The sequence below is a fragment of the Cotesia typhae genome, unplaced genomic scaffold (assembly GCF_013202065.1).
Source record: "Cotesia typhae breed Kobodo isofemale line unplaced genomic scaffold, CoteBio_Ctyphae contig_65, whole genome shotgun sequence".
NCBI classification, from domain to species: Eukaryota; Metazoa; Arthropoda; class Insecta; order Hymenoptera; family Braconidae; genus Cotesia; species Cotesia typhae.
Window position 1 is genome coordinate 2,241,797 of NW_027423762.1, and position 15,211 is coordinate 2,257,007.

General features: G+C 29.4%; 2 protein-coding genes across 3 annotated transcripts; one reads left to right on the plus strand and one right to left on the minus strand.

Annotated features, from left to right (window-relative positions):
- The first annotated feature begins 512 nt into the window (after window positions 1–512).
- LOC141532632 (ornithine decarboxylase 2-like) lies at window positions 513–10,300 on the plus strand. 2 transcript variants are annotated; one of them, XM_074251085.1, is made up of 7 exons: window positions 513–777; window positions 1,278–1,354; window positions 1,434–1,606; window positions 1,692–1,992; window positions 8,853–9,089; window positions 9,259–9,464; window positions 9,561–10,300. In XM_074251085.1, exons 1-7 carry the CDS (start codon window positions 579–581, stop codon window positions 9,622–9,624), a joined length of 1,257 nt encoding a protein of 418 aa, XP_074107186.1. In that variant the 5' UTR covers window positions 513–578; the 3' UTR covers window positions 9,625–10,300. The 2 variants fall into 2 exon arrangements, with proteins under 2 accessions (XP_074107186.1, XP_074107187.1); XM_074251086.1 differs by having other exon boundaries at window positions 1,320–1,354.
- Window positions 10,263–13,091, minus strand: LOC141532633 (lipase member I-like). Its single transcript, XM_074251087.1, has 6 exons — window positions 13,006–13,091; window positions 12,699–12,947; window positions 10,964–11,206; window positions 10,697–10,900; window positions 10,463–10,622; window positions 10,263–10,402 (listed from the first exon to the last, which is right to left on the minus strand). The coding sequence occupies exons 1-6, from the start codon at window positions 13,088–13,090 to the stop codon at window positions 10,324–10,326; spliced, it is 1,020 nt and encodes a 339-aa protein (XP_074107188.1). The 5' UTR covers window position 13,091; the 3' UTR covers window positions 10,263–10,323.
- Window positions 13,092–15,211: the final 2,120 nt, after the last annotated feature.

Genomic DNA, 15,211 nt, shown 5'->3' on the forward strand with positions numbered 1-15,211 from the left:
AACCGACATTAATATCAATTGTTATCAAAAAAACTTTCATTTTTTATGATATTGGACTGTTTATAGAAATTAGCGTTGATTAATTAACATTCATAAGTTAACATTTATTTTGTGTTACTGTTAACACTTAAATTGTGTTAGATTATTTGTTTTTCTCTAGAGTAAAATTCTGACACAAAATTTCTGTTAAAGATTTAACATATTTTTTTTGTGTTGAAATTCAACACAAATATTGTGTGGACCGTTTTTAACATAAAAATTGTGTTAATTTTACACAAAATTTTTTGCTGTGTAGGATCTCGAAAGTGAAGATCTGAAGAAAATCCAAAATAACTCTCTACTTTTGATTATTAATTATTAATATTCAAAGTAGGAAGTAAAAAAAAATGATTTATCAGTCAACAATAAAATTGTTGATACCACTTGTATTAATTAATTAATATAGATAACAACTAAACATATTGTATGTTAAGTACATAAATGCTACGTCTTCAATCCATGTTTGATAAGATAGTAATTATTGCTGCGCTTATTTTTATAGTAAAACTGGTTCGATCTTTGTTAACAGAAACACAGTTATGGAAAAGTCAAATTTAGACATTAATATATTTAATAATATAACGGTATATGATGATAATTTGAGTGACTTCGACATTATTAGAAGTATAATTGAAAAAAATAATCAAGAAGACGCTTTTTACATCCTTAATATTGAAGAAATTATTAAGCAGCATAAAAAATGGTTTTCCATGATACCCCGAGTTTTTCCGCACTATGGTAATTAGTACTCAATTAATTCTTAACATAAATAATTATTTACATTAATAAAATGAAATTATTGTACACACATAGTAAAAAATTTTGCGTCATTGCGTCAAAAATGTTTGTGTTAAATATTTAACATAAGAATTTTTTGACGTGTTGACGCAAAATTTTTTACTGTACAGCAAAAAATTTTGCGTCATTGCGTCAAAAAATTTTGTGTTAAACATTTAACACTTTTATGTGTAAATTTAACATTTATTGTGTTGAATTAACACAAAAAAGTGATAAATTAACACAAGGAAATGTAAAATATTTAACATAAAAATTTTTAACACAAAATTTTTTGACGTAATGACGCAAATTTTTTACCTTGTACACAGTAAAAAATTTTGCGTCAAAAAACTTAGAGTTAAATATTTAACACTTTTATGTGTAAATTTAACACTTATTAAGTTAAATCAACACAAAATTTTTTGACGCAATGACGCAAAATTTTTTACTGTGTATTGTAGCAATAAAGTGCAACCCAGATAATACTATCATACGTGTATTAGCTGCTCTCAATGGAAAATTTGATTGCGCTACCAAGGTAATTATAATAATTTCTTATTCCGATCCTAGCTTCATTTCTTCACCTAAAATTAATTATTTTATTGACCAAATAACAGCAAGAAATAAAACAAGTTCTGGAAGCTGGTGTAAAAAATGATCGAATAATATTTGCAAACCCTAATAAATTACCATCTCATATTAAATACGCCAAAAAAGTTGGTGTCAGTACAATGACAATAGACAACGCGGCAGAAGTATTAAAAATAAAAGAACATTATCCTGATGCTAAGTAATTTTTTTTATACTTTTTTTAATTGCGCTTTGTGATACTTATGAAGACTATAAATAATTATTTACTTTTGTGAATGTATCAGACTTGTCATACGACTTGCAATAGACGGTAAATCATGCGGAATGAAATTCAGTGAGAAATTTGGCTGCAAACCTACAACAGACGTTGTTAAATTGATAAACTTTATAAAAAAGTATGAAATGTACTTACGTGGCTTCAGTTTTCATCTCGGAAGTCCTTGTTATGATATAGATGCTTTTTACTATGCTATTAAACTTTGCAATAAATTTATTCAGACTGCTCGTGACATGGGGTTTGATGAAGCTAACCTGATTGATATTGGCGGAGGGATGACTGGTGAAGATCATGATTTATTTGAAAAGGTATTTCACTTCCAGTAGTTTATTTCCAGTAGTTTAGTTTATTAGTTAATTTTTTTTTAGTTTTAGAGATATTAATACTCGAAAATTACAAATTTATCAAATTTCATTAAAATTTTTTTTATACCTTCAAAATTTGATGTCTTTAAAACTAATATAAGTGCACAGTAAAAATTTTTTCGTCATTGTGTAGAATGTTAAAATTTGTGTGTAGAATATTTAACATTCTAGTGTGTTAAATCATTAAATCAACACATAAAAATGTTAAATTCTACACACTAGAGTGTAATATTCTATACACAAATTTTAACACTCTACACAATGACGAAAAATTTTTTACTGTGTGAGATATCAAACATTTTATCATCACTTTTTGTCTTACTTCGTGGAGATCCTTACAAATCCGTCGATAAAAGTAATAGTATATTACATACCGAGGGAAGTAAAGTAAGAAATGTCTCAGATCACATGTAGTTGTTGGCCGAGGCGAAGCCGAGGTCAACAAACATGTGATCTGAGGCTTTCTTATTTACTTCCCGAGGAGTGTATGCTATTTTTTTGCTCGACGAAGGCAGAAAGTGGCAACTTCATTTAGCGCAGCGGGCCGAAAGTTGACGCTTTCTGCCCGTCGAGCAAAAAAGAAAATTTTCATTTTTCGCGACGCGAAATTAGTCGATTTTTTTTTAAATCTAACTATTGCATTTGGTCTCATGGTGAAAGTTACCGAATATTTTATTATATTTTGTCGAATATTTTGTTATATTTCCAGAGGTCAAGTTAAAAAAATATTGTTCATTGAAAAATTTATAGACGGAAAAAAAAAAAAATTGTGGGAACGAAACTTTCAATATCTTCACTTTAATAATTTTATATTTTTAAATTTACGATATTAAATCGTAAAAATTTGTGTATTGGCTACTTTTATAGATAATATCGTAAATTATGAAATGTCAAATGATAAAATTCAAGATATTGAAATCAGAATGGTCCTGGATTACGAAATGACAATTAAAACTTTTCTTAAATTTTTTTCCAAGTTCCACAGTAAAAAATTTTGCGTCAATGCGTGAAAAAATTTTGTGTTAAAGATTTTTATGTTAAATATTTAACACTTTTTTTGTGTTAATTTAACACAATAAATGTTAAATTTACACATAAAAGTGTTCAATATTTAACACAGTTTTTTGACGCAATGACGCAAATTTTTTTACTGTGTACGTATGGGTTATAACGCGGCTAGTACCTTGACCGAGTTTGAAGATGATCAACTCAAATCCAGCCGATTAGTTTAGAAATGACAGACATTTAAAATTACTTCAATAACAAAAATCGCGGGTTCTGTGACTTAATCCGTTACCAATTTTTGACTGAGAAGAAATACCACATATTTGAATATCATGTTCAAATAAAAAAAAAAAAAAAAACACTAGTTATGTGGTTTTTTTATTAAATAAATTTTGAATGGCAACAGTAAACTCATTTCTGTTCATTTTACGCCAATGCTGAAAAGATAAGTTTTGAATTACATTTTTTAATAATTTTCACCTTTTCAATCATAGTTTAAAAAAAATTAACTGCACAAAAATTTGACGATTAAACGAACTTACCTAAGTGAAGTTCTATCGTAATTGTATGAAGCGCCTCCTCCGAAAAGATCACCAAACGTAGTACCCTGACTTTAGCCCAGAATGCCACAATATTTAAAGTAAGAAACTTAAAATATTGAAGTTACTTACTTAACTCTGTTACGGTATTCAGATGTCTCGATTTTCATTATTTAAAGATCTACCGATACGTCTATAGGGACTAAAAATTTTTTAGTAAGGGTTATTATTATTATAGGGTGGGACTGATCTTTTCGGAGGAGGCGCTTCATACAATTACGATAGAACTTCACTTAGGTAAGTTCGTTTAATCGCCAAATTGTATTACGCGCCTCCTTCTCAAGATCACCAAACGTAGATGTTTAAAGACAAGTATCGGGAGAAGTAGAAAATAAAAATTTTTTTTTTTTTTTTTTTTTAAAGAAAAGAAATTAACATTTTATTAACAGAAATACGAAGATATGAAAAACATAAATTATATATATAATTAATTTGCTTTGGTACTTAAAATAGTTTTAGCGAAAATAATACGGTCTTCAACAACTTTGCAGTTATAAAATTTTGCAAAAACTTTTGAAGATTTTGTCCAACCTGCAGTTTTTTGAATTAAATCAATGGAAACTCCTTTCTTGTTAGCAGTAGACGTTGAAGAATGTCTTGTACTATAAGCAGAAAATTTTGATGTATCTAAACCACCTAAATGGAGTACTTCTTTAATCCATCTACTTAAAGATTGTTCTGAAACTGCTTTATGAGGTTTTTTTCCAAGAAATAAATAATGATGTTTCATTTCCTCTGATAATTTCTGTGCGGTTAACATACTCAGAGAGTGCTGAAGCTACGCAGATGGAAAAATCTTCATTGAAGAAAGGAAGGACTAAATTGGGTTGGACTCTATTAGGCCCAGAAGTTTTTAAAATTTTAGGGATTTTTATATCAATACGATCAATTAAATTTTCAATATTAGACACATTAATTGCTGCCAAAGTTTGCATTCTTTGACCAGTTGTGAGTGCCAATAATGTCACAACTTTGAGGGTTAAATTTTTTAGAGAAATTTCATTATTTGGAAACCATTTTGAAATGAAGTCCAGGACGATTTTTGGATTCCAAGTACTGTCATATTTAGGACGAGGTGGTCGAGTTTTTGAGACACCTTTGCAAAAACGTTTAACATCCAAATTTTCACCTAACCCCGAACCCAAAATTAATGAAATAGCTGATCTGAGAGAATTTATAGAACCGTAAGATGCACCTTTGTCCACTTCACCTGTCAGAAACCTTAGAATATCTGGAATTTTGGCTGTAAAACTGATGTTTCTGTAAGATGACAAAAATTCCACCATTTCTTGAGAGCTGAGTCGTATTGACGTATGCTTGATTCAGATAAAGAAGCTAAACTTATATCATTAGTATCAGAAGAAAGTCCTCTTGCAGCTAATGATTGTTTGTTAAGAGCCCTCCCACCAGGGAAAGTTGGGAGTGAAGAGGATGAGGCTTTCTATCGGAAGAAGAAAGGAGATTTAAACTTGGCTTAAAAATTATCGGTGACGTTTCAAACATCAACATACACCGAGGGAACCAAGGTTGTGATGGCCAATATGGAACTATTAATAATCCTCTAGCGTTATCATTTTCAATTTTCTTTAGTACTTTTGGGATTAATGAAAAAGGAGGGAAAGCATAAAAGAAAAATTTTTTCCAATCTAAGGTAAAAGCATCAATAGCAAAAGAACCGGGATCTTTTTTCCATGAAACATAACTATCGCATTTAGCGTTAATGCGACTAGCAAACAAATCAACTTCCGGGTAACCAAATTTATTACATAACCGATTAAAAGCATAATTAGATAAACTATACTCAGTTTCTGGTTCTAATCGACGCGATTCATAATCGGCGATTTCATTTTCTTTTGAACTGATGTAAGAGGCATAAATAAAAATGTTTCTTTCCTCGCACCACTGCCAAATCAATTTTGAAGTATAGCTAAGATTTTTAAATTGAATTCCACCCATCCGATTGATATAAGCTATAGCTGTAGTATTATCAATACGCAAAAGTATATCACAATTTTTTAAATTACTGGCAAAACATTTTAAACCAAAAAATGTAGCCTGTAATTCCAGTAAGTTAATTGGATTATGACGTTCATTTTTATCCCAAAAACCATGAGCTCTACTAGTGCCACAACATGCACCCCAACCGGTCAGTGAAGCATCTGAGAAAATTTCCGATACAAATTTAAGACTTCTAATTGGCATAAAAATCTTGTTAACATTTTTCTTCCACCAATCAAGATCATCACTTACTAAAGAAGATAAAACAATTGATGCCCCGTAATTACCATTACTTTTTTCTAAAGCAACAAATTTTTCTCGTTCTAAGCTTTTCATATAAACCCAACCATATTTAGCCGCAGGACATAAAGATCCCAAAACGCCAATAAAAGATGCAAAATCTCTGATTTTATGATAAGAATTAACCTTGAATTTATTAAGAAGGTTAATCGTGTTAATAACTTTTGATTCTGGTAATTCAATTTTCATATCAGCAGAATTTAATATGAGGCCTAAAAATTTTTGTTTTTGTAACGGTTCAAGCTTACTTTTTGTTTATTAATAATAAATCCAAGACTTTCTAATAATAAAATTGTTTGTTGAACATTTAGTAAACACTCATGCCAACTATAACCAATTAGTAAAAATCGTCAATGTAAATAACAGAGGAGTAACCTCTTTCTCTTAGAAGAGAAATGACAGGTTTCATTAACTTAGTAAAAACATATGGAGCTGTATTTAAACCAAATGGTAAACAATTAAATTCATATAAAACCCCATTAAATATAAAGCTTAGATATTTTTTAGACGAATTTTTTATAGCGACTAAATAGTAAGCGTCCTTTAAATCTAAAGTAGACATAAAACAACGATGTCGTAATAAATCCCTCGCAGTTCTAATATTTTCTAACTTAAAATGCTCAGTTTTTATGAATTTATTTAACTTTTTAAGATTTAAAATAAAACGACTAGAACCATCTGGCTTAGGAGTAAGAAAAATACTCGAAATAAATTGGCCATCACATTCCTGATAATGTTGAATTGCTCCTTTTTCTAAAAGTTCATTAATGTGATCAGTAAATTGAGTAAATTCTGTTTTGGACCAACATGGTTCCTTTGGTATAAATGATTGTTTGGGTGTCTCACTAAAAGGGATTTCATAACCATTTATTCAGGATAAAATGCTAATATCCGGAAATAATTTATTCCAAACAGGTAAAAAATATTTTAACCTTCCTGCGACCGCACTTACCGGTTCGACTATCGACGTTTCCTGGAGGATACTGACCCCCCTTGTTTTTTCATCGGCTGACGGTAACTTGAGCTTTTCGGAAGCTGGCTGTACGGTTTGCGTTGCCCCGACGTCGAAGGCGGTTGATTGTAAGGTTGACGACGGGGACCCTTCAAGTTTTTTGAATTTCGTGGGATAAAATTCGAAGTTGATTTTGATGGAGGTTTAAGATCTTTAGAAGAACGTTCGAGAGACTTGGCGGTCTTCAGAGTTTCACCAAGATCTTTTCCAAATAACCACTCATCAACAGTAGTAGCATTTAATGTTTCTTTCATAGATGTATTGAGATTTGAACAAATAATCAAATGTCTTGTTACGGTTTCATCCCGTTGAAGGTCTACAAGAATGCGTCCCATATCACTCAAATTAGAAATTAAAGTGAGTGAATCTAAAGTTACACCTTTAAGGAGGTTAGACAGCATAGAACCCAATGTGGATAAACAAACGGAAACTTTACGTTGTTTATCCACTATTTTGTTATCTCTTGTAATAATTGGTTCTAAAACCGAAGCTTTAATTTCAGCATTCAATTTTGGAGGTTCAAAAATAACACAATTTTTTGGAGTGAGATGTTTTTTGAAGAGATTTTTTCTCTCTTCTTCTGGTAAACCTTTCTTGATAATATCTTCCCAGCGAACAACAATGTCATTATGAAGAGCAGGAGCACGTTGATTATCTGAATCTAGACATTTCGTCATAGCCTCCAAAATTTCTGGAACAAGAGATGGCTCACTTGATTCTTTTTGAGTAACAGCAGAATTATCAGTTGCTGAATTAGCGACAGGCGGAGTGGTTGATTGAGCATTAGAAGATGATTCATTGAGTGGAACTCCCGAATCACCAGTTATTTGGGCACTAGATGAGGTAGGCTGTTGAACAGTTGTTTGGGAAATCGTAGTTGGAACAGCTGATGAATTATTATTTGACGGATTAATCAATGGATTGTTTACAATAGGAATTGACTTGGAATTTTTTGATAATTGAGAAGACAAAGTTGAAGAAATATCAATAACAGGAGTTCTTTTAGGTCTATTTCTTGATGAAGACCTAGAACGGCGACGATTTCGAAGAGAAGAGTCATCACGATTGCGATTAGAATGATGGTGAGAACGGTGATGAGAGCGGCGGTGAGAACGATGATGGGAACGGTGGTGGGAACGGACAGTTGAGGTGGACCTGTTTCTATTGGATCTTGAACTCATTTTTGAGCGAGATCGGGTTCTCGATTTACCTGTAATACCAAGTAAATACTATAGGAAATTTATTCCAAACCAAACTTATTGGTTAAAATTAATTGAGTGTACTTGACACTAGTTAACTTTGTGAAAGAAAATATTTAGTGACTTGCACAATATTTTAATGAAAACTTGTTCATTAGAAGCAATTAAATATATTAATATGCGTTACTTGAACGTAAAAGACCTTATTTGAAGGATATAGAAAAGCAAAATTTATTTGCTAAACTAAAATGACGTAAAACATAACCAGCCTGTCACTTTTATTGAACTTACGTTGCTTTCTTCGTAGATAATTAATTTCATCATCTTGTTTTTCTAATTTCCTTTTTAATCTTCGTAATTCTATAGCAAAATCTGAATCTTGATAATTATTATTAATACTCATTATATTAATAAATAATTAGCAGATGTAAAAAATACGTGGCTTTCTTTGAGCACAAAGAAAAAGAATGAAGATCGAGACATCTGAATACCGTAACAGAGTTAAGTAAGTAACTTCAATATTTTAAGTTTCTTACTTTAAATATTGTGGCATTCTGGGCTAAAGTCAGGGTACTACGTTTGGTGATCTTGAGGAGGAGGCGCGTAATACAATTAAAAAAATTTAGCATTAAGAAATTTATTTCCATTTTGGATGTCGAATGGCATTTTTTTAATAATTTATATTCATAGGTAGCAAAATCAGTAAACGCTGCGCTAATCGACGTAGATTCTTCAATAGAAATTATCAGCGAACCTGGAAGATATTACGTTGAAACAGCATTTACATTAGCAACTTACATACACAGTAAAAAAATAAAAGATGACGACGGTAAATTAACTCGTCATTATTACATTAATGATGGAATTTTTGGATCCTTTATCGACAAACTCTATGGAGTTGAAAGAACACCGTTACCGTTATTAAAAGTATGATTTAATAATTTATTTATTTTACACATTTATTAAAGTAATTATTCAATATACTAACTATTTTTTTTTTTCTGATAAAAATAATTTCAAAAACACAAATTTAAATCCTTGAAACTCTTTACTGTCATCAAGAAGATTTTAATTTAATTAAAATTATTACTTGCAGACAAATGGAAAGAAATACAAATCTGTTGTTTGGGGACAGACATGTGATTCAAGTGACTGCGTGACATCAGAAGCGATGATCGAAGAGCTAGCAATCGGTCAGTGGATGATATGGAAAAATGTTGGGTCATACACTGTTTGTTTGGCTTCCAACTTCAATGGATTTTTACCGTCTGCTGTTTTGCCGATTATCAGAGAAAGTGCAATGTAATTAATTAACAGTTCAAATATCTAAGATAAGATTTCATGATTAATTATATCAACAGCAATTATTGATTAAAAAATGTATTTTTTTTTTTTTAGGAAAAGTTTTTTAGAAGACATAGAAACTTTGCAAGGGAAAAATAATGATGATAATGAATCTTAAAATATTAATCTATATTATTAAAAGAATAAGCAAAATTTTGTGGCCAGTGTATTTATATGATAAAATGGGTTTTTATGGTTAAATTTGGTATCGTTGGAAAGGTCTTGACTTGGAGATGTGCCTTTTCAAGGTTTCATATCACTCTCACCAATAGTAAACTTACTATGATAAATAATTAGGCTGCACTCGAAAATGCTTTGTCTCTCATAATTAAGAAATGACCTTGTATCTTGTGAACTATTGATATTTTTAAAGATATAAGCTCATCCCGATGTTACACTCATCGAGACCTTTCATTTGAGTACCAACATCAATTTTTCATATATTTTATGTATTTATATATATATATATATATATATATATATATATATATATATATATATATATATATATATATATATATATATATGTATATATGAAAAATATGTCAAAATGCATGTGGGTACTCAAATGAAAGTTATTGATGAGTGTAACATCTTATATGTTATATGATGAGCTTATATCTTTAAAAACGTCAATAATTAAGAAAGTACAGTGTGATTTAACAAAAGTCATTATGTAATAAAGCAAAAATGTATTTACTTATAGTTTACAAGTCACAGCAGTCACATAGTGACTGCAAGGTTGCTGTAGTTAGTAATAAATAGCTTATTCTAATAAAAAATAATAAATAATATATATAGCGTATTTTGATTTCGATCATCGGAAAATTTCAGAAGACTCAAAAGATTTTCCGTATGGAGATTTATCGTTGGTATCAAAGAAGTAGGAGCCGCGTCTGAAAAAATATTTTAATTAGCGTATTGACTTTAATTAATAATAATTAAAAAATACTTACGCATCTGTTGAAATAGAATATCCGTAATAAACAACGTCGTTGTCTTTGCATTTGCTTTCTGAGTAATCACGGTAGGACGGACATTGAACTGCGGCGAATGCATAAGGATCTTTTATACTTTCTGCGTAAATTCGCCAGGATCTCCAGTGATTACATAAATCTAAGCGAATATAAAAATACATTTTTTTTTTGACACTATTGATAAATTTATAGAGGGAAAGAATTATAAATTACCAGTTGGAGTTAGTGGAACCCCGAGAAATGGACAGCCAGGCTGGGCTCTTTTGCCTCCATTCGCGAAGAAATCTACGGTACCAGTATTTTCTAAAGCGCCATAATAACCACCGTCAGTATGTAAAATGTCAACGAATTTTGCGCTCTTATCATCAATGTGCTCAGCTGTTGTGAGGTAGAACCCCGGACCCGCAGGATCTAGTCCTACAAAATTGAGTAAAGTTATAAATTTAATTAAATTATACTTGTAATTTAATTTATTGTTACCTGTAATGCGAGGTAAAGTGTATTTAGAATATTTGCCGACGAATCCAGCCATTTGAGCTCCAATCGAATGACCGATAAGATGGAAAGTGTCTAGATCCAATCCCAATTCGATAAGTCTATCGAGTGTGTTTGCTATTATTCTGGACATATCTTTTATTTTTCGTATCAAATTCAAGTAACTGTCGAATGACAAGTCACTCCAGTCTACCAAAAATATGTTGTCTGTTCCTCGATCCAAATAAGCTAGAATATTAAGCGGATTAAGAGGTTACATGGGTTTCACGGCTTCAAAAAATCGATTTTATTGTCTTATTAAATTCTACAACAACTGGAGAATATTATTCTAAAGTTTCAAATCGATCCGATTAATTGTTTCGGAGATACAGTTTTAAAAAGTTGCGCGCCTCAAAACTTTAAACGCGTTTTATTCAAAACTATGTTTTCAAATACGGCTGTCAAGATTTCTCAAGAACTACTCAACCGATCTTGATGAAATTTTAGACAGGTCTACAAGATATAATTTACAAGGTCTGGAACGAAGGATTTTTTTTTCAATTACAACTATTTAAAAAAAAAAATGCCGCGAAATTTTTCATTTTTTTGTAAAAACCTCTGCCAAAAATCCAATTTTCATTTTTTTTTCTTCGTTCAAATTCTAGTTCAAAGTATTAACTAAATCATGTATTTTTTTTTCACTTCAAATAATCCTGCTATATAAATTAATTATAGTATAAATAAGTATAAAATATATTTTATTTAAAAAAAAGCGTGGGGCACTTTTTAAGATATTATCCAAATGATAATCCTACTCATATCTGTGAATAAAATATTTATAATTATTGACGCCATGCGGCCCACGCTTTTTTTAAATTAAAATATATTTTATTCTTATTTACACTCTAATTAATTTATATTTATCAAAAATTTTAATACTATTCTTGATTTAAATTTATTTTCTATTTTTTAGTTCGATTTTCTATAAAAAGCGTATTTTTTAATTTTTTTAAACTACACTGATAAAAAAATTAACTTGACTCAGAATAAATTCTTGAGGCAAGAAAAATTTACTTAAATCAAGAATAATTTCTTGTCTTAAGAATTTATTTTCTTGACTCAAGAAAATCATTTTCTTCAAAATGGTATTCTTGGTTCAAGATTTTGGCTGTTGAGTCAAGTTAATTTTTTTATCAGTGTATTATTTATTTCCTGGAGGAAACCCATGTAACCCCTTAATATAGATAAAAATTCTTAATAGGGGGGTTGCGGGGGCGTTAACAATGAAAAATTCCCGTTGTTAAACTATAGCTCCTATCGACTCCAAATTTGGTAGGAATCTTCTGTAAGAGATGTAGAAAAAGTCTATGGGAAAATTTTACGATAGCTCATCTCACAGGGATTTGCGAAGGTGGGTGTTAACATTAAAAATTTTTCATTTCCAAGCTATAGCTCTTATAGACTCCAAATTCTCATTTCAAATTTTTTTCTTCGTGTCAATTATTATTAATTTTTGAAAAAAAGCCACGCAAACATTATAATGATTGCACATTGAAAGTTACAATGAATATTAGCTGGAATAATTACATGGATAAAAGGTATATGCTAATTCGATGAAGTTTGGAATTTGTGAAAGGCAAAAGAATACTTTAATTAAATTTCAAGTTTAGATCTAAAAATATAATTCTATAAAATACCCAGCGAAGCGGGCAGGTAACAGCTAGTAAATTTATAAATTTACCTCCAATTACAGTCTGAATACTCTCGTTAGCTGGATGCTCGCGATATCCATGAATATACATTACCAATGGTTTAATATCATCAATATCATGATAAATTATTTCTGGCTCGTTAATCGGAATATCAGTAGTCGTAGCTAATTCTAGTGAATATCCAGTATAAATTTTTATTTTTATTCCTGCAGATATTTTGTCGTTTTCTTCTTTTATAGTTTGTAATTGAGTGTCTACATTATTATTTGTAAAGATATCTGTAAAAAATAAACAAATAAATAATATTAAAATTAATAAAAAATAAAATTTACTTACCAAATATTGATTTTGATAATAGATTTTGTGCAACTGTAAAATTAAATAAAATTTTAATAGCGAACAATGTACGTAAAATATTCATATTTTTAAATAATTTCTATTTAACTTTAAAAAGAAATTTTACTAAAATAAAGAAAACAAGATTAAATAAATGTTATAACATTAATAAATTGTCAGGTTGTTTTGAATTTGTAATAAACAAAATTACTTCCTTCATTTATATAGTTTTACCCACTCTTCACAAAAGAAGCATTTCATGGTGAGGGAAATACTAAAATAAAATAATAACAATAAATCAATTGCCAAGATGCAATTTATATAATTAATAGAATAATTAAATAAATAAATTCTCAAGTTAAATTAAATCTAGATTATAAGTTAAAAAATTTTTTAAAAAATGAAAATTTTATGAATAAAAATGTAATTTCATTTTTAATGAAATCGAACTAGCTCGTAACTGGAAACGAAACTATCCTCGTAAAAAAGCGCAGTAATAATAATAATGCAAATTTTAGAATTCGCGTGTTCAACTTCCACTTTCTTAATCTGACCTTCCGGAGTAGAGACGAATAATCGCTATTGCGCAAATGCTTGATCAATTTAAATTTAACCAATAGCACGTAACAAGAGTACTGGAAAAATACTCACGATTATCAAGGTTTTTTTTTTATTATTTATTTGTTTACGCTTTGGCTTGTTTTAGTACTTTATATATAGCTAAGAAATTACTCGTTTATTCAATTAATAAAATCTATAAAAGATTTTATTTTTTTCATTGATAATGGTAATAAAAAATTATGAAATTCTCATCCATTTAAAGATGTAATTATTTTTATATTAGTTAAATGTCCAATTGTCAGAAAGTCGGATTTTTTATTACAAAATTTTAACTAATCCATGACCTTTAATTAAATTTATATTGCTTAATAACTTGTCAGAGCGAATTCAATGGTCTTCATAATCATTCATCCATTAATTAGTAATTACTGTAAAAATTTTTCTAATAACAACAATAACTATTCAAGATCAATTAAAAAAATTATAATTTATTTTAGTTTTACAATATTGGTGACTGAAATTTGTTTAATTAAAAAAAAAAAGTCCTTGTAGAAATATGAAAAATCTTTATCATAATTTTACTTGATTAAGTACAAAGAACTAATTGCATTAAAATTAAAAATTGAAATTTATTTAAATCAATGATAATAAGTTAGAGGGGGATATAGCCACTGTGAGGATCGGGAATTTTTTTGACTGGGATAGTAAAGGAATTTGGGGATCGGGTTTTTTTTATTTTATAAAGTATACGTTAAAGATTATTCTCCTAAAATTTTAGGAAAAAATATCATGTTGTTATAAAGTTATAAGCATTTTTTTTGGAGCACCAAAAAAATTTCCTCCACCACGGTGGGATCTTTAACTAAAAAACAGATTATCTAAAACAAAAAAACCAAACTGCGTTCTAATCTGTATGCATGTGGTTATTGTTCCACGTAGGGAATTTTGAAAAAAAAAGCGAGATAATAAAAATTTTTTCGTTTTTTTTTTCTCATTTTTTTGGATTCAAACAGACTTAAAAAATCTTAAAAATTAAAATTTTCAAAATTCCCTAAGTGCAACTATAGCTACTGAATAGACGAATACGGTAAAATAAAAGATTGTAAATTGGTTCATATTTATGCAAATTACAGATCCGATCAGTTTAAAAAAAGTAGTTACGAGAAAAACGCGTTTTCGTCGGTGTAATGGTCATTTGACATGCTGTTATAAAAAAGACTATGACTCGAAAAATATTCGGAATTTTCATATAAAACTGTAGATACATATTTTTAAATGTATAAACTTTGATTTAATAAAAAAAAAAAAATGTTTTTTTGAAATTTCACAATGGCTATCCCTCTTAAGGGGATACATAGGGTTACATGGGTTTCCTCCGGGAAAAAATGGTCTATTTTCAACAAGTTTTTTTTTAATAGAAAAAATGAAATATTTTATTCAAATGTATTACTATCTTCAAGATACATGTTTAATAAGGGATTACTGAAATTTTGAAATGTGACGTAATTTCCGGCGAGCCCTCGGAAAAAAAGATGCGTCCGCGTTATCAGTAGAACTCCTAGCAGGATCATTTGAAGTGAAAAAAAAATGTGCTCTAGTTAAGACTTCAAATTAGGTCTTGAACGGAAGGAAAAAAAAACATGAA